General features: G+C 35.1%; 1 protein-coding gene across 5 annotated transcripts in view; it reads left to right on the top strand.

Annotated features, from left to right (window-relative positions):
* Positions 1–25,269, top strand: part of GPBP1 (GC-rich promoter binding protein 1) — a 109,675-nt gene extending 84,406 nt beyond the window's left edge. For all 5 annotated transcript variants that reach the window (XM_072605583.1, XM_072605581.1, XM_072605582.1 and 2 more), the window contains 7 exons: positions 968–1,034; positions 4,619–4,803; positions 6,094–6,234; positions 14,373–14,537; positions 16,454–16,641; positions 22,109–22,211; positions 24,774–25,269. In XM_072605583.1, coding sequence (XP_072461684.1) covers positions 968–1,034; positions 4,619–4,803; positions 6,094–6,234; positions 14,373–14,537; positions 16,454–16,641; positions 22,109–22,211; positions 24,774–24,932 — 1,008 coding nt within the window. In that variant the 3' untranslated portion in view covers positions 24,933–25,269. The remainder of the gene's footprint in view (positions 1–967; positions 1,035–4,618; positions 4,804–6,093; positions 6,235–14,372; positions 14,538–16,453; positions 16,642–22,108; positions 22,212–24,773) is intronic.
* Positions 25,270–25,455: the final 186 nt, after the last annotated feature.

Raw genomic sequence — 25,455 nt, 5'->3', positions numbered from 1 at the left:
TTGTGATGTTTCATTCAATTTTTAATAAAAGCACTTTTTACCTTTATTCACTAATGATTTTTTATACCAGTGGGAACAGCAACTTGAATAATCTAGAATTGATGATGAAAAAAATTATTTGTAGGCTTTCTTCATTCACTCATTTAACAAATATTTGTTGAATCCCTATGAACAGGACACTGTGGGAGAGTCAGACATTAAACACAGTCCTTGGTCTCAGCTTAAAATCTGAAAGTGGGAGGTGTATGTGCATATGTACATAAATGGCATAAGGAAGCAAATGATAACTAATGGTATTAAAGCTATAATTAGTATGTCAGACATATTTAAAGCTAGTTGATTTTATTATGTTTATATTTGAATATTCTGGTAATTTAGTGTTAAGACAGTATAATGAGGCTACATCTGAAGACCTGACTTGAGTTACATGCTAGTCGAGTTTTTGAGTTTTAGCTCTTCCCTATACTCCATTCCATGCTAAAGATGGGCAGATAACATTTTAAAATTAAGGTAAAACAGTAGTCTTGAAAGGTTACTTCTCTCTAAACTTCCCATCTTTTTTTATTCATACATTTTCTCTGTTGGGGAAATAAATGTCAAAGGCCTTCTATCTTCTGACCCCAGTGAAAGGGCATAGTGATAATGTTAACTAAATAGATGGTACTTTCAGACTTCTGTTGATACTGATATCATGAGATAAAAGGTCATTGTAGAAGGGACTTCAGAGGCATTTAGTTTTATTCCCTCATTTTATAGATGAGGAAAGTCTAGGAAAATCAAGTTATTTGCCCAAGCCAGTATGCTGTACTACGCTCTACTGTGTATAATTGACTTTTGGCTATTTGGAGTTGCTTGTATCATAGCCTATCAGCAATTTATTGCATTTTAATAATTTTCAACTGGGTTTTTGCTTATTTATGTCTTGAGGTTGAGCAATATTTATTAAATCCACAAACTTTTCTTTCAGCCATCTTTAAATCCTGAATATGAGAGAGAGCCAAATCAAAATAAATCTTTAGCTGCAGGTGTATGGGGTAAGTATTTTTTTGGAACATATGTGGAATATAAAATAGTGTTTTTAAATTTGACTGTGTTTAACAAATTGTAACAAATGGGAAATTTGGTAACAAGATGGTTATGAAGGGAAAAGCACTAGCAATAATTGGAATCATGTGGAAGTTGGTACTTGAAAGAAATGAGAGATTCTGATGCTAAAATGGTGAGGGAGTGGACTTGTAAGCATGACATCAAGAGACTGCCAGTAAAAAGGCAAGGAGATGGAATTGGAGTACCATGAAGAGAAGACTGAAAGTCCAGACTAAGAGTACCCAGGAAGCAAAGAATTGTATAACGAAACTGAGAAGATGTAATACAAGTTATGATGAATCAGAAATGAGAGGTTGTAAACCTGGAATGCTGATTTTGCCTTCAGCAGAAATCAAGGAATCTAGAAGACAATGCATAATCTTTATTTGTGAGAAAGCCATTATATCTACTATTCGTTTTCCCCCTTGCTTCAACTCTTAAGGTTTACAAGTACCAATTAGTTAAATGGTTGTATACATTGGCTGGCCTTGTATTCAAGAAATAGAAACATAAACTTCTCTGTGGAGAAGCTTGGTGTGCTTTATACATGATTTCTATAATGTTTATGTTTTTTAATTAAGCAGTGTAAGGCTAAAGTGGAATTGAAGATTGAAGTTCTAGATTTACAAAAAAACCAAAAAGAATTTGGAGAAAATATATCAAAAGATCATAAGTACCAAAATATTCAGTATGGAGATCGAAACTGAAAATGTAGGAGGGGCAGTTTAATGGAGAAGAGTGAAGAGAAGTGAGAGGGCACTCAATTATATACTATGCGTTTGATCTGCTTTAGTTTAATTTTGACAGAATTTTAATTGTCAGCTGATTACCAGCCAACTTTGGCGTTGTTTCCCTCTACTATTAGTTGATACTACTTAAGAAATGATGATTGATTTTAATATTTATTATTGAGGCAGCTATCAACAGTGGATAATTACCTCCCAGGGTGGTTGTAGAGAAAAAATGAGGTAATATTTGTACAGCACTTTCCAAAACCTTAAAGTGCTATGTAAGTACTATTACATTAGTCATGAAGAAAGCATAATTAGGAAGGTAAAATATAAAATGCGATTTAAAAAAAAAGCAAAGAGAATATAATAAATTTTCAGTTATTTACACTAATAGAGAAATGAGGGCTAGATAATCCAAAAATTAGTTATAGGCTTTGGAGGGGAGAGTGCATTCTTAAACACTTTATATATAGTTGTTTCTTGATTTTCTGGGAATTCGTTTCAAGCAAAGTAACAGAAGCTGTGTTTCAAAGATATAAAACTGAGAAGCTATTCAGGTTCCCATTTATCAACTTCTTCCCCTTCCTCCATTCTGGGAATAAGTTGTACTTGAAAATTGATGCACATTTTCCTAAGATACTCTAGAGTAGATTTGAAATTACTTACTGGTGTGTAAAGTAAATAGGATTTGGATGTCAAGAAAACAGTCATTAGTGGATTAGATGCTACCTATTAATGCCTGAATTGTTAACCTAAGTAAATCAGTTAGCTTTCAGTTTTAATAGCTACATTTATTTATGGAACTATCTTAACTTTCCTACTAAAATGATAAGCTTTTTCAGGACACTGGACTACCTTCTTGTTCATTTTTATATTCCCAGAACAGTATCTTGCACATAGTAGGGTATCATTAAAGGTTTGTTGACCAAGTAAATGAATAATTGTGTGAGAGAGATTTATTGAAGATAATATAACCTGCCTGAAGGTTGATTTGCCTGTGAGTAATAGAGAATTGATCATAAGTGGTTTTTGGATTTTCCATTGTTACAAGACAGAGGTGGGGGGACCTGTGGCCTCAGAAGGTCTTTGGGTGAGTGAAGCCTTTTGACTGAGTCAAAGTTTTATAGAACGAATCCTTTTATTTAGGGAATTTGTTCTGAAAAGTTTGGATTCAGTCAAAGGGCTGAACTTGAGGACCTAGAGGGCCACATGTGGCCTCAAGCCCAGAAGATCCCTGCCCCTGGTTTAAGCTATATCCCCTTCCATCGATTGCTGCAGGTAATTTGGTAGCTCACAGCAAGGCAGTGTGAGTAGTAGAGAGAGGGAGGAAGTTCCAGAGATGATGTGGAAATAGAAGGAATAGGACTTGGGAAACTATTTGATATATGTTGTAAGGGAGAAGTAATAGTTGAAGGTGATTGAGGTTTTGAGCTTTGGTGACGCAGGGTGCCATTATAGAAATAGGGAAGTTGGGAGGCTGTGTAGGTCAGGTGAGGTGAAGGGAAGGGAATGGTTCATGTTGGAATTCATGCTTTCTTGTTAGCCATATAGAAATATCCAACAAGTAGTTGGAGGTGGAAGATTGGAAGAGCACTGATTAGCAGAATACATATATTTGGGAATCATCTGTGTAGAGCTCTTATTGTAATTGTTGGAAGTGGTAGTGGTTTTTATCAAGAAACATTTTTTGGTAGCATATTCTTTGTTGCCCACTATCTTAAGCATTGTTTCATAATGCTTTTTAACCTTGCTTATCTGTTTTCCCTTGTGTTAACCAGTCACCTCTGTATAAAATAGCAGAATTTAAAATCTAGATCCTCCTTATATTTCCTTTCTCATGCTTAACACTCTTAACCAGACTACTCTGTGAGCTTCATTTGCAGGATTTATTTAGAGAGAGGTGTTTCCCTCCATAATGAACTATAGTAATTATGTCTCCCTGTGAGGATTGTGACAGCTATACTGTGGTTCTTTTGAATTTTAGAAACAGTTTTTTCTCTCGGATTTAAAGCTACTGGTAGCTTTAGCAGCCTTTAAGAAAGCTTTCTTCAGAGCTTGAAGCAACAGTTACTGGTAACCATAATCATCTTTTTTTTTCCTTAAAATTAGAAGAGATGTTTGCTGGTGACAACTTCATGACAGGAGTTATCAAAAGAAATGGTGCAAAGGAGGAATTAATGGGGGAAAATGTTTAATTTCTTCTCAAAATAGGTTGAGGGAGAAGAATGTGAGTAATGTATAATGCAAGAGTTCATTGCAATTTAAAAATGAAAACATTTTTCAACATAATGACTAAAACATAAAGAATGAAATTAACATTTACACTTGGTTAATTTTTTTTAATTAAAAATTTTCAATTAAGCATTTATTTTCTCTCCTACTTAACAACACAAAATCCCCGTAACAAATATTCATAGTCATACAAAATTCCTATATTAGCAATGTCCAAAAATACATCTCATTCTTTATATTTAGTCCGTCCTTTCTGTGTCACTTGTCTGGAAACAGAGTTGATTATTGTGTTTATCAGAGTTTATTTCTTAACCACACTAAACATTGTATAGTTAACAGGATACAAAATTAGTCGACGTTAAATAATTCTTATTCATTTGCAATGTTAATTTTTAAGCATCCGTTGAATATGTGGTTTAATTTATTCCAAAAACAAAGTTTGTGAGAATTTAGATAGTTATGATCATAAAGATAATATTATGTGATTGGGCTAAGTTATTCTCTTTTATTGTTGATTTATTTTAAGATCTAAGGAAAGATAACTGTAATTCGTGTTTTTGTTTATGCAGAATATCCTCTGAATCCTAAATCTAGAGCTCCAAGAATGCTGGTCATTAAAAAAGGTAGTACAAAAGATTTACAGATATCTGGATTCCCTGCAGCAGGAAATCTTCATTCTCAGCCAGTTAAAAATGGAACTGGTCCAAGTGTTTATAAAGGATTAGTCCCTAAACCTGCTGCTCCACCTGCAAAGGTAAGGATTTTGTTTCCTGTTTTGTTTTGTCTTTTTAAAGCTTTTTTCCCCCAAAAGTATTTGAAATTGACATACAGTAATAGTAACTTAAAATATGAGTGTTCTGAAAAACTGCGCAAACTTCTACCAGTTTTGCTCATTTCTCAATGACTGGAACTGACCCATTGTGTCTTCCTAAAATGTAATAATTTCTATTGCATTTTAAAACTACTTCTCAACTCTTTGGGCATCTATCAAAGTGAGACATTAGGGATAGGGACAGGACATCTTTAGTATATGATTTCTTTAGTATAGGGAACTCCTAGGTGAGGAAACTCCCTCTGTCAATTCAAGTTGGCCCCTTTTTTGCAATCTGTAGTCTTTAGAGAGTTGAAAATCATTGAGAGGTTAAGTGACTTGCTCAGGTCATTTACTCTATGTCACAGGCAGGACTTCCACTACTTCCTGGTTTTAAGACTGATTCTTTGTAACTTTACTGAATTTTGAAATATTGCAATTGCAGTCACTAAAGCCTGTTACATGAAGGACTGTGGGAAATACCACCCTTAAATAAAACTGTTATCTATAGTAGTGGGCTAATGACACATTCAGTAATTGGTAGAATTCAAAGTAAGAGTTTGAAAAGTCCTTTGAGAGGTAAGAGGTGTCAGTTGTGGAAATCTTAGTAGGAGATTTAGTAGTGATGGAGGGAAAGAGTATGTATTTTGTCTTATTAGCACCTCTGACATAAAACACTTGGAAGGTTTACAAAATCCTCTCCTCAGAATAAGCCTAAGGCAGGTAGTACAAATTGAATTCAGCATAAACTTACTAGGCATCTACTGTGATCAAGCAACATTGTCCCTACTTCACAGATAACAAAACAGAAACATCTGTTGTGAAAAATGCCATATATCCCTGGTCCAGAGACCTGGATTTCTTCTAAGTTAACACTTAAAGAGCTTAGTGACTTGCCCACATAGTTGTTATAATCTAGAGCATTATTTACTCCATTGTGCTATTTACTTGGTGGATGAGAAAATGCAGTTTATAAAAAGCTTATTATGATTTCAGGAAATTCTTCAGTATATTGCAAGTGGAGGGAAAATATATTGACTAAATCAGTTTCTACTTCCATGGTTTTTCTTAAACCTTTGACCTGGTTAGCATATATTTTTCCCTCTTTTTAAAACAGTAGAAAGAGACCTGTGTAGCAGTAATTAGAAAGTCTTGTAAAAGTGTTTTTTAAAGTGTGATATTTTATTTTATATGTATATATGATATATTTATTATTTTTCCCCTTTTTTTTAGCCTACACAATGGAAAAGCCAAACTAAAGAGAATAAAGTCGGAACTCCTTATCCTCATGAGTCTACATACGGGATTGGCAACTTTAATGCCTTCAAATCAACTGCCAAGAATTTTAGTGTATCAACAAATTCAGTTAAAGAGGTATAGTAATATTTTATATCATTTATCAGATATTTAAATCCTAGTAATTTAATAAACATGGAGTGGAAATAAAATTAAGTGAATGGTATATATAAATATGTCATATGGTTATGAAACATATTAAGGTACTTTGAACCCCCTCTGAAAAGTAGAGTGAATACTGGATGATTTTATTATTTTGCTTTTTGTTTAGAAAGAGGGTAGTATTTTAGAGTATAGTTATTTTTTTCCTCCTTGTCTTATTTAATTAAAATTTTTAATTATTTAAAATTTGTTTTGTTTAATTTGAGTCAGCTAGGTGGAACAGCGTGTATAGAGAATGGTCCTGGAGTCAAACCTAGTGGATCATCATGGGTCAGAACTCTTGTGATCTTCCAGTGCTTCTGAATTATTCTGGGTCAAAGAACTGTAGTCTTCAGGCCCATTTTTGTGCGCAAGGGCCCCTTCTCTCCCCCCACCCCCCGAACAGTCTGGGTTTCTGTTACCTAGAACCAAAGTGTTTCAGTCTTTAAGTACCCGTCACTCGTTCCTGGTCAGAGCACTGACAGGCTTCTAATCTGATGCTGACCTGCCTGGCAATATCATTCTCCAAATGCTTGCTGTCTCCTGGAGTCTTTTTGGGCGTGCTCCTCCCCACACCTGCTCTTCACCTGCTCTCCTTTTCTTTTTAATATTTATTTTTTCCAGTTACATGTGTAAATAATTTTTAACCTTCTTTTAGAATTTTGAGTTCCACATTCTCTCTACCCTCTCTTCCCTCCCCCATCTTTGAGAAAGCAAGCAGTTTGATAAAGATTAAAAATATTCAGTCATGCAAAAGATACTTCCGTATTAATCATGTTGTGAAAGAAAATAGACGAAAAATAAAACTTAAAAAACTGTATGCTTTGATCTGCATTTAGATTGCATCAGTTCTTTCTGTGGAAGTTAGTAGCATTTTTCATCTGTTCCCTCAGTATCGTCTTGGGGCTTTGTATTGCTGGGAATATCTAAGTCATTCACTGTTGATCATTGTACGGTATTTCTGATACTATGTACATTATTCTCCTGGTTCTGTTCACTTTGCATCAATTGATGTAAATCTTTCCAGGTTTTTCTGAAAGCATCCGGCTCATTATATCTTATGTCACAATTGTATTCCATTGCAGTCATGTACCATGACTTGTTCATCCATTCCCCAGTTGGTAGACATCCCTTCAATTTCCAATTCTTGACCACCATCAAAAGAGTTGTTATAAATATTTTTGTATATAGAAGTTCTTTCCCTTTTTTTTTTCTTTTGATCTCTTTGAGATACAGACAATAATAATGGCATTGCTTTTGGTCAAAGGGTATATGCAGTTTGTTTGCTCTTTGGGCATAGTTCCAAATTGCTCTCCAGAATGATTACATCAGTTCACAGCTCTACCAACAGTGCATTAGTGTCCCAATTTTCCCACATTGCCGCAAACATTTACCATTTTCTTTTCCGTCATGTTAGCCAATCTGATGGTATGAGGTGGCATCTTAAAGTTGTTTTAATTTGCATTCCTCTAATCAGTAGTGATTTAGGATATTTTTTCATGTCACCATAAATAACTTTGATTTCTTCATCAGAAAACTGCCTGTTCACATTCTGTGATTATTTATTTATTGGGGAATGAGTTGTGTTCTTTTTATAAAATTGACCCAGTTTTCTGTATATTTGAGAAATGAGGCCTTTATCAGAGAAACTTGCTGTTAAAGGTTTTCCAGCTTTCTGCCTCTAATCTTGCTGCATTAGTTTTGTTTTTGCAAATTTTTTTAATTCAATGTAACAAAAAATTATCCATTTTACATCCTGATATGTTCTCTGGCTTCTGCTTGGTAATAAATTATTTTCTCATTCATAGATCTGACAGGTGAACTATTCCATGCTCTCCTAATTTTCTTATGCTGTACTTGTGCTTTATACCTTTATGTCTAAATTATGTACCCATTTTGACCTTTTCTTGGTATGTAGTGGGAAGCCTTGATCTGGATCTAGTTTCTGCCTAGCTGCTTTCCAGTTTTACTAGCAGTTTTTGTTAAGTAGTGAGTCCTTGTACCAAAAATCTGCATATTTGCATTTAAAAACACAGGATTAGTATGGTAGTTTCCTACTGTGTATTGGTACCTAATCTCTTTCACTGATCCACCACTCTATTTCTTAGCCAGTGCAGTTTTTGACAATTGCCGCTTTATAATATAGTTTGAAATCTGATATTTCTAGGCCACCTTCCTTCACATTTTTTTTTCATTAGCTCCCTTGATATTCTTGACCTTTTGTTCCTCCAGATGAATTTTTATTACCTTTTCTAGTTATATAAAGTCATTTTTTGGTTGTTTGATGTAGCTCTAAGTTAGTATATTAATTTAGGTAGAATTGTCATTTTATTATATTAGCTCAATCTACCCACAAGCAATTAATATTTTTCCACTTGTTTAGATCTGACTTTGTGTGAAAAGTATTTTGTAATGTTGTCATATAGTTGTGTTTGCTTGGTAAGTAGACTCTCAGGTATCTTATTGTCTACTTTTTAAAAATTGGAATTTCTCTTTCTATCTTTGCTGTTGGACTTTCGTAATACTAATGAGATTAAAGATCTTCCCCACCCATTAATGGGCCTGTCCATTAAGGGGAGTTTGATTAGGGGAGATTTGTAGGGAAGGCCCAGACCTTTTGTTAATGAGGCACTAGTTCTCAAGGGTTGTGATGCCCTCTGGCTCTGAAAAGTGTATTAATACTCCGAAGTAAGGTTTTACTTCGGGGCTTACTCTTTGAAAATGTTTGCAGCTGCTAAGAATCTCCTTCACTCCCCCACCCCCACCCCACCCAAAAAAACCCCAGATGTTGGTGCTTCTCTCTGGTAACTATGTATGTATGGTCAGACATTTATCTGTCTATTGATCTGTCAGACAGTTGGAAGCCCTGTCTGTTGATTTTGATTTCTGTATATTCTCTGAAGTTCAGGGTGCTGACTTTTCCACCGTGAACTAAGTCAGTGGTACATGTGCTTGATTAAAGTGATTGTTGACCTCTTAACTTGCTTTCCTTTTAAAAAAGCAGATCAAAGAATCTGTGATAGCAGGCCCTCCTGTGTGTGTTGGGGTGCTTGCTTTTACAACTTTGTTGGTAATAGATGGAAATTCTAATGATTGAGGTATGGTTCTTAAAAAAAAAAACAAACCGGTTTCATTGTACTGTTTGTCAAATCCATTTTGTAATTTGTCTGAAAAGGTTACCACCTTTTACTCTATTCTCTTAGGTAATGGATATTTTAACAATGTTTATTTACTGTGTTGAAATGCTACCATTTATTTACGTAGTCATCCTTTTCACATAGTGCTGCAACAGGTTAAAGTAAGAAGGAAAGAAAATTAAGTGAACCTGTTCCAGTGGTTGAAGCATCCATCCCCGTACTTGGAAAGCTGCATGTATCTTATCTATGAAGAGGTTGCATTGCCTTGACCAGTGAAAATTTCAGGAGACACTAATATAATTACATCATATTATATTTGAAACTGTTTAGTATGATCAGTTTCCTTGGGATCCTCTATGCCATCAAACAAGAGAATTTAGAGAAAAACCAAGGAAAAGGTTAAATATTCTCAACTCTTGTTTTATGTAAGGAAACTGATAGCTCAAAGAAGTGACTTGAGTATACACAACTAATCCTTGGAAGATCTGAGCATGAGAACCTGTCTCAGCTCCCAGTGAAGGGTTTTTTCACTGTACCATACTGAGACTGTATGTAGAAGTTACAATATGGATGATTATGCATGCTGATAACAACTAAAGAGACTGAGGAGGGGAAAACATGAGGAGAAAGACAGTTCCTTTATCCTAGAAACCCAGATAGGAGAACCTATATAAGAGACTATTTGTGTATATAAAGAAATAAATGCATTAAAAATGTGGTTAATAGTGTCAGCTTGCTGCAGTACTAATATAGTTAAATAATTTCACCTATTCATTTTTGTGAGTTTTGTCAGTTAATAGAAACTGCTTATTGTTCGAAAAAAATTGTTCTTTTGTGATGAGAGGTCCTGAGAGATAGAGGTACTGCTTTACTTAGCCACTTAGCCACTCCCGCTCATAATAAATCAATTGATTCCACAAGTATTTCTTAAGCACTACTGTAAGTCCAACCCTAAACTAGGCACTAGATTGTTGGTTTGCTTGTTTGTTTTGTCTAGATCTGTAATTTCATTTGAGTTTTAGGGAATTCACAGTGTGGAAATTTTCTCCACTGATGAAGTTCTGTCACACACATCAATAAAAGAAAGTCTTAGAATTTCCTGAAGCAGTGACAACTTGTGATTTGCCTAGTGTTGCACAGCCAATAAGTTTAAGCAGCAGGGCTTTAATTTAGGTTTTTCTGACAAGAACCAGTACTCTAACCAATATGCTGCATCTCTATGTATTGTACTAGGGATATAATAAGATAAAAAATCACTGACAGCAAGGATCTCAGATTATAATGGGACAGAGAAAATATGTATACAAAGAGATAATAAATTGATTAAAAATACAATGTAATTTCGAGGGAGGAAGGGATAACAGTTGAGTAAATCAGAAAAGGTATTTTGTAGGAGGTGGCACTTGCACTAAATCTTTTTTTTTTTAATTAATTTATTTATTTTTAGATTTCGACATTCATTTCCACAAAGTTTTGAGTTCTAATTTTTCTCCCCATCTCTCCCCCCTACCCCATAATTCCTTGCATTCTGATTACCCCTTCCCTCAATGTGCCCTCCCTTCTATTGCACTCCACCCTTCCCTTATCCCCATCTTCTCTCCTTTTTTGTAGGGCAAGATAAATTTCTATACCCCATTACCTGTGTTTCTTATTTCCCAGTTATATGCGATAATAATTCTCAACATTCGTTTCTAATACTTTGAATTCCAACTTCTCTCCCTCTCTCCCTACCCATCCCCACTGAGAAGGTAAGCAATTCAATATAGGCTATACATGTATAGTTTTGCAAAAGATTTCCATAATAGTCATGTTGTGTAAGACTAATTATATTACCCTCTATCCTACTCTGTCTCCCCTTTCTTCTGTTCTCTCATTTGACCTTGTCCCTTCCCAAAAGTGTTTTACTTCTAGTTACTCCCTTTCCCCATTTGCCCTCCCTTTATCATCCACCTCATTCCACTTGTCCCCCTCTCCCCTACTTTCCTGTAGTGTAAGATAGATTTTCATACCAAATTGAATGAGCATATTATTCCCTCCTTAAGCCATATGTGAAGAGGGTAAGCTTCACTTCCCCTCTCACCTCCTCCCTTTTCTCCTCCATTGAAAAAGATTTTTTTATCTCTTTTATGAGTGATAGCTTGCCCCATTCCATTTCTCCCTTTCTCCTCCCAATATTTTCCTCTCTCACTCCTTAATTTCATTTTATTTTTTTTATGGATATCATCTGTGTGTGTGTGTGTGTGTGTGTGTGTGTGTGTGTGTATGTGTATGTACATGTACATGTACATGTATACTGCCTCCACCTACCCAAATACTGAGAAAAGTCTCTGGAGTTACAAATATTATCTTTTCATGTAGAAATGTAAACAGTTCAGCTTTAGAAAGTCCTTTATGATTTCTCTTTCCATTTACCTTTTCATGCTTCTCTTGATTCTTATGTTTGAAAGTCAGATTTTCTCTTCAGTTTTAGTCCTTTCATCAAGAATGCTTGAAACTCCTCTGTATCATTAAATGACCATTTTTTTCCCTTGATGTATTATACTCAGTTTTGCTGGGTAGGTGATTCTTGGTTTTAATCTTAGTTCCTTTGACTTCTGGAATATCCTATTCTAAGCCCTTCAATCCCTTAATGTTGAAGCTGCACAGATCCTGTGTTATCCTGATTGTATTTCCATGATACTCAAATTGTTTCTTTCTAGCCACTTGCAGTATTTTCTCCTTGACCTGGGAACTCTGAAATTTGGCCACAATATTCCTAGGAGTTTCTCTTTTTGGGTCTCTTTGAGGAGATGATCTGTGCATTCTTTGAATATTTATTTTGCCTTCTGGTTCTATAATATCAGGGCAGTTTTCCTTGATAATTTCATGAAAGATAATGCCTGGGCTCCTTTTTTTGATTGTGGCTTTCAGGTAGTCCCATAATTTTTCAATTGTCTCTCCTGGATCTATTTTCCAGGTCAGTTGTTTTTCCAATGAGATATTTTACATTATCTTCTCTTTTTTCAGACTTTTGGTTTTGTTTTTCAACTTCTTGGTTTTTCTCAGTCATTAGCTTCCCTGAACTCCACTCTGTCTTTTAAAGAACTATTTTGTTCACTGAGCTTTTGAACCTTCTTTTCCATTTGGCTAATTCTGCTTTTTAAAGCCTCCTTCTCCTCATTGGCTTTTTGAATCTGTTTTTCCAATTGAGTTAGCCTATTTTTAAAGGTGTTATTTTCCTCAGCATTTTTTTGATTCTCCTTTAGCAAGCTGCTGACTCCCTTTTCAAACTGTTCTATGGCCTGAGCCCATTTCATATTCGTTTTGGAGGTACTGGAGGCAGAAGCCTTAACTTCCTCTGGCAGTATGCCTTGTTTTTCCTCATGAAAGGATAGAAGGAGACACCTGTTCACCAAGAAAGTAACCTTCTGTACTCTTACTTTTTTTCCTTTCTTTGGGCATTTTCCCAGCCAGTTACTTGAGTTCTGAATCCTTTGTCAAAAGGAGGGTCCTAGTGCTCCTCTCCCCAGTACCATGCTCAAGGCTGAGGTTTGGATCCCCTGCTCATTTCCCCCAGATGCTTTAAGCTGAGCTGCCTGGACAATGGACCCAGGCTGCTTTGCCTGCTGCAGCCACCTGGGACCAATGCTGGGGGCACCCCGCCCCGCTCCCCTCTCACCCAGCTGGGAACGTCCTCCTGCACTGACCTTTGGAGCTTTCTTTGTGGCTTGTGGGTTGAGGGATCTGGGACCCTCCCTGCTGGGAATTCTGCCCCGGAGGTCTGTTCTGGTCCTCTTCCTCCCTGTGCTGCGTGGCCCGGGCTACACTCTGCTCTGCTCAGTGTCTCTGTGAGATAGACCTTTACCATCAGCCTTCCAGGTTACATTTGGCTGGAAACCTCTTTCACTGTGTTGTTCTGTGGCTTCTGCTGGTCTAGAATTTGTTAAGAGTCATTTTTTACAGGTATTTTGTGGGCTGTGGGGGAAGCGCTAGAGTGTTTGTGTCTTTGTACTCTGCCATCTTGGCCCCACCCCCCTTTACTAAATCTTAAAGGAACATCCAAATAGAGAAAATGAGGAGTCATGGTGGGAAGGTGTTAGAGGTGTGGCATCCAGAGGTAGTATTTCAAGCAGAGTCACAACAGCAAGTAGGGTCAGTTTGTTTGGAACATAAGAGTATGTGAAGGAAGTGAGCAGTGTTTAATCAACCTGGAAATACAGGAGGTAAAGTATTTTAAATGTCAAACAAAGGAGTTTGTGTTTTATTCTAGACTCTAGGAACTGGGGCGTAAGAGAGAGGCACAAAAACTTCTTAAACAATTTTAGGAGATATATTTGGCAACTTTGGACCATGTTTTGGAGAGGGAAGAGACTGGAGGCAGGGAGACCAATTAGCAACCCCAAAGCAGGAGTGGATGAAACCTTCAAAGGTGGTTATGATGGTGTTAGTGGTTGTAAAAAATATTCTGGAGGCTTAGGAACTAACATTAATCAAGAGGGGAGAGGGCAGTGATTGAAAGGGGGAGATTTAAGAAGGGTAGTAGCGGTGTGCTCATCAGAAATAGGGAAGCTAGGGAGAAGAGTATATTTCAGGGGAAAGATAATGAATTTTAGTTATCTCTAGTAAATGAAGTGTTTAAGTATTGCCACAATGAGTTGTATGAAGTGCCAAAAAAATCTTAGTTTTAAACCAAAACCACTAATGGCAACCCATCCATCAGAAGTTTCCTGCTTTTGTTGATAAAAGGAAATTTGTGCTTCAAGAAAAGAATTTTTTTTTTTTTCAAATTTGAATGTACAGGAAATGTGGGGAACTGTTGTTATTCTAATATTAATACAGGTAATAAAACCATATTAATTGTGAATTTAGGTACTCTTTATGAAAACAACTCATTATGTTGTCTAGTTAATTGTTATTTCTGTCTCAGGAATTTGTCATTATTTGTATTTTTCCCATTAGTGTAATCGCTCAAATTCCTCTTCTCCTGTGGACAAACTCAATCAGCCTCGTCTAACCAAACTGACTCGGATGCGCACTGATAAGAAGAGTGAATTCTTAAAAGCTTTGAAAAGGGACAGAGTGGAGGAAGAACATGAAGATGGAAGTCATATTGGACCAGAAAAGGTAACTGAGTTTATAAAACCTTTGATTGACATAGTTTAATTGCAGGCATATTTATTCATCAGTTGAATTGTTAATACAAATCAAGCTTAGCTAGATAAGTCATTGTGCTCAGAATAATTTTAATACATGAAATTAATGATCACAACAGGTGACTTGGTACATAAGATGACTTGACAATCACACTTAAGAAATTGTGGTTGAACAAAGTATATTTGTGTGATAGATTGTTATACCACAAGAAATAACATAAAAAAATAAAAACATGAAGAGAGAATAAAGAAAAATCAAAAGAACTACGTGGGATTGGACATATGATTACACTGGTGTAGGCACTTCTAGAGTACTTCTGTCTCCTATCTCCAAGGCTTTCTTCTCTGTATGCCATATTGCCTCTGATTATAAATTTAAATATTAATAGTGCTCTAGTGATTGTGTGATTACATTGATTTGGGGTACTCTTTCCAGTAATTTAGATCTCAGCCAGTCCTTGCCTATCTGTGCTGTCGGAACTCTTGTTCATGAATAACAATACTGTGAATAACAATACCAGTAATGAACAGGGGAAAACGAGCTTGAACAAATAAGATCTTTGATAAATTGACTAAGCCAGGTACATTTTGTCAAGCTAATGATCGATACTTGATTTTATGTGCTTGAGCTTTTATGTGTGATAGAAATATCTCATGGTTAGAATAAAAGCTTTTTTATCTATCATAGTGATAGCTAACATTTACATGGTATTTAGGGCAGCTGGTGTAGGTTAGAGTCTAGGTCTTGGATAGAGTGCTGGGCTTGGAGTCAGGAAGGCTCATCTTGCCGAGTTCAAATCTGGTCTTACACACTTAACTCTGTGACCCTGGGCAAGTCACTTAACCCTTTTTACCTCCATTTCTTCATATGTCATATGAACTGGAAAAGGAAATGGCAAACCACTTCTGTGTCTTTGCAAAGAAAATCCCAGATGGAATCATGAAGAATTGGACTTGACTGACTAACAACAACATGCAGTACTAAAGCACTAGACACAGGCTTTACCTTCTTTGATCCTCACAACAGCCAGATTTGAGGAAACTGAAGCAAACAGTTTAAGTAACTGGCCCAGAGTCACATCAGTCTGAGGCTGGGTTCAAACTCCAGTCTTTAATGATTCCAGTCTCAGTGGAGGGGGGGTGGGGATGAGGAAATGAGGGAGGGAGAAAAAATGCGCTTTATCTTTTTTCTACTAAAGTAAACTGCCTTGATATCATCTAATGTATGCCATCCTCTTTGGTGAGGAACAGAAGACATAAAATAGCCATTGCCACTTGCAACAATCATGAACCTGTCTTCCTGTCAGGGGCAAGTTATTCATTCTTATGAAAAGAGCTATTACCCCTAAGTAATATATCCTGCAGTTCTGACAAGAAAGCCTCATGTTGGCAGAGATCCTTGACTGGAATATTGTCTTTACCCCATTATTCTTTAAGAAACAGTATACCTTGAGGGTCATTGCAGGCATGCAGTATTGCCTTGCTACTGAAGTATTTTCAGCAGTATATAGAATCTATGAAGAAATGTAAAATAGTTAAAGGAAACTACAGTATGAGAAAAATAATTATTTGAAGCACCTGAAATTTTAAATTTGGAGACACATCTTTGAGATTATTCTAAAGGAAGTCAAAAGGAAACATGATTTATGAAAAATAAATTTGAGTGATATGTTTATTTTGTACCAGTGGTATACCTCTAGTTTAGATAACTCCCAGGGAATAGATGGGATTTATGATAGTTTCATTAGTAAATTTTACGTGTTGAATCACAAATTTGTGAATAATTCTTTTAAGCTATGTATCAAGAATTTTTAGAAAGTATTTTATAATCCTCTTCAGGACTTCTGTGATGTGTAATTGTAATTTTTTACTCTCTGAAATTATTAGGATGATGACTCATTTAATTTGCATAATAGCAACAACACTCACCATGAAAGGGACATAAACCGAAATTTTGATGAAAATGAAATTTCTCAAGAGAATGGCAATGCCTCCATGATTTCCCAACAGATCATTCGGTCTTCTACCTTTCCACAAGCTGATGTCCTTTCAAGTTCACTTGAGGCAGAACACAGGTTAGTATTAAATTCATTTTCTTTTACTTTGTCAAATATTATTATTTCTTGTAGCTATTACCTGTATTGAATGGTAAAGATTATTTCAAAGAGTGAACCTAATGATTCTTGTTTGATTTTTGTAGCCTTCAGAAACGTTTTTAAATTAGTGCAAATTTGCTGCCAGTCTCCACTAATTTGAAATTTATGGTAATTTAAACTAAAACTTTGTCTTTGGATTGTCTGCAGAGAGTTTGCATGGTAATGAGTGGTGTAATAAAATCACTGGCACAGTGTTTAATGAATTACCTTCACGCATATGATATTTACATGTAATCATGCAAATATTATGGGTAACTGTTAAGAACTGTGTGATTATATCTCGTTAGTTACCAATTTGTGTAACTGTATTCTTGAAAACAATAAAAATATCTTTAGATATTTTAGATTTTTACTGACCACATATGAATCATTCTGAAATAGCTCATAATTTTTTTCCTGTTTTTTTTTCTGACTTGAAATAATCTTGATTTTTATCATCATTGAAATACACATAGAGACCAACCATGATTTCAGAGGAACTATGTCATCACATAGACTTCCCTTCTCTTGACAAAGAAATGAAGGAGAAGTGCAGAATGAAACACATTTTGAGACATGGCTAATTTGTCAGTTTGTTTTATTTGAGTAGGCTTATTAATGAAAAAGGAAAATTTTAGGTGATATCTCTGCCTCTTTTGTGGGACAGTGAAGGAGCAGGGCAAATGTAGGAATAGTGGTCCAAAAAAATAAGGATGAGTTTCAGTGAAGCACCAAAAAGATACACAGGGGAGAGGACATGGGAGGTTTGGACAAGTGGGATAGTTTGGGAACTAATGCTAAATTTATTGTATGCTTTGAAGGAACAAAAAGGGAGATAAGCATTATATAGTAGAATCAGTTTCATGTTTAGGTCCCCCCCCCCTTTTTTTTGTTCTATGTGAAAATCTTCATGTTTGCTGATACTCAGATTACCAAATGATTAATGTTTTCAAAATGCACATCATTTTAGCATGTACTGTCATTAGGGGAAATCTCAGTGACTGTAAGCTTTAAATCTTTGACTGTAATAATAGCTAATCTTTCTGTAGAACTTTAAGATTTAAAAGCACTTTATAGATGATCTCATTTAATTTTCACAACAACCATGTGAAGTAATGGCTCTTCTATGTCCATTTTATAGATGAGGAAAGTGAGGCTAAAAGAGGTTAAGGAAATTTGCTTGGAATCTCATGGCTAGTTAGTGTCTGAAGGATGAATTTGCACTCCAGTCCTTCTGACTCCAAGCCTGACACCTTTATCTCCTCTACCATCCACAAACTCTGTAGTATTAGTTGTTGAATTTTACAGGTAATAGGATAAATTTCATTGATTTTTGCAGTCTTAAGATAGCAAACTATGTGACCTAGTAGACCCTATCAGTAAATAGTTACTGAACCTATGCTTTATTTTGGGTTTTTTTTTGACCTGTGTCCATTATTAGCAGGAATGTAAAAATTGAAAGATTTGAGTTAAGGTTGATAATAATTAACTCCACCTTTCAGTTATCTTGATTGAGGGTATGGTTTTGCTTAAGGCTAATTCTGTGCCTTCTTTCCAATGATACATAGAATTTTATTTAATTATCCCACTAGACCTCTTTTTAATAATTAAAAGGACATGACTTACTAGAGCAAAAAAATGATGCTAGAATAGTAATTAGAATACTTTTTAAAGTAGGAAAGGAAGTATTTCATTTGTAACTTGTCATATCACTTAGGCAGTTAAGTGCTAATGAGTTATTTTCTTGAATTATTCTCATACGTGTTTTTTACCTATTAAATTTTAAGCTCCTTGAAGTCAGGAACTGAGTCTTATGAGTACATAAAGAAGTTACTCAAAAAGTTACTTATTGGTTGACCTATCATTAGGAACATGGAGTTGATTTTATTATAATTAATGAGGGATAAACCTCCTTTTCAACCAAGTTATATAGTTAGCTTTTGTAACGTCTTAGGGGAACAAATGTTATTCATGTCCATTTTTAGTCTTTTTCTTCCTAGATTGATTGATGCATCCCATATATAGTTGCTCTAACTAGTGATGTTTTGCAGTTACATAACTAGCTTGAGATTCATATCTCTTTAGTCTTCCTGATTTGTAACTCATCTGAGTTTTTATTAATTGATTTGATTGGAAAAGTTACTAGGCAGGCTCATTGGAAACGTGATACAAATGAATCACAGTGAGTACCAATGCACACTTATCTTCCTATTACGTTTTTCCAGTCCAATATGATATTAATCCATATTGGGTAGGTTTTCCTTATTGATGACTTTTTCTGAGGGGTTAAGGGGAGGTGACTGGGAGTCAGGAGTTATTACCAACCATAGGAAGGAAGTGAAGGGGAGCGTGTGTAGAACTTTTTTTCCCCAAGCTTCCCATTGTATAAGAAATAGTATCTGAGGAAAAGGGAGGCTAGTCAATATTATACATAGACACATATATTATGCACATGTACATAGATATATGTATACAAATACATATATATAAAACTATATAATCATATATAGTTATACATACAAAATCATGTATAGTTTTTTATATATAACCGTACATATAGTGTGGGGTGTGTGTGTGTGTGTGTGTGTGTGTGTGTGTGTATAATTATAGTCTTTGAAGACCTAATTTTTTAATAGTCTTTATTTTTGGCTGCTATGAAGTAACATTTATAATCTAGTTTTCTGTGATGTGTCTCATAATATAATCCTTTTGTTAAATAATGACATCAGCTAGGATAACCCTATAATTTTGTATAGAGGTGCTTGCATTGCAATCATTTTAGCTTCTTTTTTCTAGTCTTGTGTCAGGCTTTGTAATGCTATGTGTTTCCACATGCATTATCGAACAGTTATTATGGAACATAACCTTCTATAGGCAGAGTATGCTTAAAAGTAGACGGTAAGATTATACGATCATGTCATGTAATAGATTATAAGAAACTGAGTTATAGCTATTGCCAACTTGACTGAAAATTGATTATGACTTTTGTTAATTTCTGATGTTTTTTCTGGACTCACAGCTTAGATTCTATGGTGAAGAATCTGTCAGCTATTTCTAACCATTTCACACTCCTGTCCTCCTGCTCTTTTTGAATTGAACATTTTTTGTGTGTGTGACAAAACTTTGGCTTTGGTCTCCCTGGAGTCACTTGGTTACTAACTGGTGCTACTATCACTTTGTCTGATTCCTGATAGCACTCTTTTTTTTTTTTTTTTTTGAGGAATGGAAGGGCATAGTTGTGCTTTAGGCTAATTTTATGTCTTTTGATTTTATAAGTCTCTTAATAACTCTGTTAACCATACACAACATTTTGTTTGATTGTAGCAGTAGATTAAGCTGATTTCTCTTGTCAGTATTTTATAGCAGGCTCTAAAAAACTGGGTTTTAGAGTCACAATTGATAGTAGTTCAATACTCCTAAAGATCTAGGATTTCATTGTTATGAGATCTCCCACTAACATTGCAAGATCTGAATCCCCCCCCCCCCCCAACACCTCCACTCTCCTTTATAACTGGTGTACATGAGTTGCTGTGAGCAAACAACAGTTGTCTGATAAGCAGTTATTCTATAGATAACTCTGACCTTGGTTAGGCAAGATTTTAACCTAATAGAATGACAAGCATACAGGTGTATCACTGGTCCCAAATTCCAGAGCCTGTCCAGCTTAGTTAGAAACTGAATGTTCCTTCAAAAACTCCAGTTATGTCTGTACCATGAAGCCTTGGATAAGACTACTTGTAGCACCATCCTTTGGAAATCCTTCTTTAAAAACTTCTCTCTTCTGCATGTGGACTTTTCTTCATGTTGTTGCTTTGATTGAAGACCATTTTATTCTTTTTAAGAAATATAGTCCATGTATTTTAGTTTTGAATTAAGGTAATCAGTTCCCTACCTATGGATTTATATGGTAGTGGGAAAAAATTAATATTTTATCCCTTGATTCATACCATAACTCCCTATTTTGCTTCTCACACACTCTCTCTCCCCAATTTTTTCTCACTTATTTTCTGGTGTCTTCTTGCTTACCTTTTTTGTATCAATGATGACAGAGGTCTTTTCCATTAGACTGGAGTCTTGCCTTCCTTGTTGATATCTTGAAAATTGATTCTTGAGTTTTTTTGAAATTGTTCCCTCCAGCATGCATTTCCTTAGTATGTATTTAGTCAGTTTTAGCTTGCCCAACTTTCCCAACTTCATTGAGTACAATTTCTTTTTCCTCATTATTGGATACAGAAATGTTAGTATCTTGATGTGATGACACTTCTGCCCATAATGAGACTAGTTTACTGTATTGTGTATATTAAAAATTTCATTGAAATTCCCGCCATGGCTTCTAATTTTTTCTCTATAACAGTATAATTTTATACCTTCAATATGATATATTTTAAATTTTACTAAGCAAAATAATAATTACTTATACCATAATTGTTTATAAGTGTTAATGATCATGATGTTTTACATAATCAGGTAGATAGATGCCACATAGCATAGTGTATGATAAGCTAGTCTTAGAGCCAGGAAGACCAAGGTTCAAGTTTCAGCTCTGGTAATACTAGCCCCTGTGATGCCTGGGTAAATCACTTAACTGCCAGTGACTCATGCAACTCTGTATCGCATGAGTTGTAAGTTGCAGAACAATGACCAGTGCGCTCTGGTAGGAGTTTCCTCATTGGTGAGCTCCTTAGATTAGTTAAATCAAAGGTCCAGACCTCCTACTCCCCTCACTCCAGTCAGCCAGATAATTACATTTAAGACATTGCATCAAGTCTTGCAGATTGTAAAGTGAGACAAGTTAAATAAGGGTGTGGTTATTGCACGTTTGTTGAGGGCCAATCCTGTCCAAAACATCAAGCTAAGTACTGGCAGTTTATATACTTGGAGGTCACATTGCCTCTCTGTTAGCGTGTTCACTTATATTGGCTCATATCGATGGTTTTTTACCATAAGTGTCCTTTTGAGATTAAAAAATACAACTGTGTATACACACTTTGAGAAGTCTATTATCTTTTCCAAATATTTTCTTTTCTGAAGGTTATTTTAATTCATAGATTGTATTTCACATTGTCATGACAACTGAAATAGCTGTTTCAGGATTGCTTTAGAAGTAGAAAAATCTATGAGGTATATGACAAGCTCAGTCAAAGAAGAGTAATCCTACTGCTCCCTGTGATCTGTGGCAAACTGTTTTAGCTATCTTAATTCAAAAGTTTTAGTGATGGGTAGTTTTCATACCTGATGTGAGACAAAGCAATTTTATTTCCATTTAGACTTACTTTAGGATTCTTTTTGCCAGTAGAGCACTGACAGATGTTGGCTCCATATCTGTTAAGTACATTATAAATGTTTTCCTACCTAAGGCAAAGTGTTTTTATCATATTTTATTTCAAATCTTTTTTTTTTTTTTAAGGTTGTTAAAGGAAATGGGTTGGCAGGAAGACAGTGAAAATGATGAAACATGTGCTCCCTTAACAGAGGATGAGATGAGGGAATTCCAAGTTATTAGTGAACAGGTAATAACTGTAATTTATTATAAGAGACAAGTGTTCCTTATAATTTTATTTATTTTTTTCTAAGTGGCATAAGTAAAGATAAGTAGTTTTATTTGGGATCATAAATGGGTAAAATTATGCTTTATATTCAGAGGTATGCACAGCTTTAGTTGGAAGAATTGTGGATATATTTTGCTTTAAAAACAACAGTTCTCATAAGCTTTTTAGCCTAGTTGCTGTAATAATACTGTTATTTTACTTTCTTATAACTCAGAAAGAAATCTTTGTGGAATGAAGCACATCATTATGAAATTCCCCCCCAGTGATATAATGTAATAATATTTAATACCATTTTAACTTCATCACATCTATAAAGGAAAAATAAATAAAAAAGTGAAATAGGGCCTTGCATAATTTCTGCAAAAAATGTATTTGGAGGCTCTAGTATTCACCTATATAATTTTCCCAGCATAATATTTTAACTTTTAGATCTTTTTTTTTTTTTTAAAGAAAAACAATTTTCATTCTAAAACTTCATGTTTTGTTATCCTGTGTCTTCTCAGTATTGCATTGAATTTGGTGATGGCATGGTATATGTGCCCAATTCTATCTCAATTTTTACTATTTCTTTTGGGGTGCTTATCTTTCTCCCTCATCCTCTCTTCCCCCTCTCCTATCCATGTGTCTGTCTCTTTATTTGTGTATCTCTTTCTCTCATCTATAAAATTAATTGTGATGGTAGTTTTCTTTAGATCGTAGGATCATAAATCTGATCCAACCCTCTTATTTTACTAGTTATCTGTAAATCATCTTGAGCTTGTTTGAAGGAAATTAATACAGTAGCCAGCTCTATTATTTTACTCCATTGATTTAACTGCTTCAGTCATATCTCTTTCAAAATAAAAAAAATTCATAGGAAACCACATTGGTCTTTTTAAAGAGGTAGCTGTCAGAATGACAGTGGAATATTTAGGGATCAGTTTTTAATCAGAAAGGAGAAATTGATTGCCCTACATTTTACTCACACATAGGTTTTTGTTTTTATTAATGAAAGAAAAACGCTGATGACCCAAGATATTTGAGATCAGAAACTTAACCTAAAAGTCAGCTTGTCATGGCACAGGTAGATAGTGAGCTGTTAATAATTGTGTTAGAAAAACAGTTTTATCCACCAAGATGATTTGTAATTTTACCTAAAAGAAACTATATAAACTATATAAATGGGCAATTTCTAGAGATCATAGTATGTAGTGCAGCCCATTCTACTACATATAGCTTGTGAACTTCAGGTATGAGATCTACATCCAATGCAGTTGGAATTACAGTGGTGTTAAGAACACACTTTTAACTTCATTAACAGGATTGCAACTTACAATCCATTTCCTCTCTGAGACATTGCTTAATAAATATATCTGGATTTAAATATAGACTCTAATTAGACCTAGTACTAGGTAAGGAGTTGGAGTTTTCATTAAAACAATGAAACTTAAAATATGACTTAAAATAGAAACAGAGTATGAGAGTGTAAGTCTTTGACATCATAAGATACCATTTAATGGACTGGCAGAGAGATCACAGAATTTCAAAGATGTAAGTGCTCAGCAGCCTAGTCTAGTCTTTACCTAAGGGAAAATCTCCTTTACAGCATACCTGAAAGTATTTGTTAGTTTTTGCTTAAAGACTAAGGCAAGGCAAGCCATTCTACTTTTGTATGACTAATAGGAATTTTTGTCTCATATCCAATCTTAATTTACCCCTTATTTCTACCTGTTATAATGACTCCTAGTTCTGTCCATATGATTTGAATATACTGGTCATGCCCCTTCTGAGTCTATTCTCCACAAGGCTTTAAACGTCTGCATTTGAGTCAACTAATTTTCATGTGCCATGAACTTAAAACCCTTCATATTTCAGATAACCCTCCTCTGAATGTTCTCTAGCTTATCAGTAGGGTGGCTGACCTAGAACTTCACACTTTACTCCTGATGTTGCCAATCCAATAGTACTATGGGACTGACTTTTATGTGGACTCATGAGTTTTCATTTCACTAAAAATCTCAGATTTTTCTAAACTGCTGCCTACCATGCTTTTTCAAACATTTTTTACTTGTGGTGATATAAGTTGGTTCTTCCAAAAGTACCTGACTTAGACCTAGAAAGTAGTTTATTTAGCCAGTAGGATCAGACCTTGTGTTTTCCTTACATAGGATTTTTTCATTAGATTCTTAGACCATTAGAGCTGAAAGATACTCCCAGGGTCTAGTCCAAGCACCTTATATTACAAGTGAAAAAACTGAAGTCCAGAGGACTAAAAAGCATAATGTCAACAGCTAGGACAAAAACACACGTTTTTATTAGACTTGTAGTCTAGTGCTTTTTCCTTTGTAGCATGATGTTTCCTAGTTTGCTCTCTTATTTTAGTGTGCAGAGTTTTAGAGCAGAGATAGATAGTTTTATAGATTATATATGCTATTGATGCCTTTGTGTAGGTATGGATTATTATGTATTGATACATAGTTATATTTTATTGTAGCAGTTCTTTCATTTGCTAAAACATGGACATTTTGTATTTTTATATTACAGTTACAGAAGAATGGTCTTAGAAAAAATGGTATTTTGAAAAATGGCCTGATCTGTGACTTCAAGTTTGGACCCTGGAAAAACAGCACTTTCAAACCCACTTTTGAGAATGATGACACAGAGACAAGCAGCAGTGACACATCAGATGATGATGATGTGTGAAGGATTCTCTAACAGCTTTAGAAGTTTTAGTGTGATACATCTCATACAGTTTGGGGTGAATTGTAAAAATGAAGAACTATAATTTATGTAGTAAAATACCCCATTAGAAGAAAATATTGGGGGGACTTCTTTATGAAGAAAACCAAGAATGTTGTGTTGGGCTGTGTTGAACATTACTATAATTTCTTTGTAAATGAATGTTGTAGAAATGAGGACTTTGGTTGATCCAACATTGACTTTCTTCATCACTGCAGCGTTTCTCTGACTAGCAATGTGACGATGTAACAAATGAGATTGTTTCTCATTTAATAAAAAAAAATGTGTAATGTTTTGCAAAGCTTCTGTCTTAAAATGTCCAGATCTTTAAGAAAAAAGGGCAATTTAACACTGTTTCACTTGCAGTGTCTTCTTTCTTTCTTACAATGGAAATCTCAAGTCCACTTTGTACGCAAAAAAACCCAAACAAACAAAAATGGGGCAATGTAGCATGTTGGCTAAAACTGGAGCAAAGTGCACTAAAACT

The sequence above is a fragment of the Notamacropus eugenii genome, chromosome 4, assembly GCF_028372415.1.
Source record: "Notamacropus eugenii isolate mMacEug1 chromosome 4, mMacEug1.pri_v2, whole genome shotgun sequence".
In the NCBI taxonomy this organism is placed as follows: Eukaryota; Metazoa; Chordata; class Mammalia; order Diprotodontia; family Macropodidae; genus Notamacropus; species Notamacropus eugenii.
This window is presented reverse-complemented; position numbering and strand designations above follow the sequence as displayed.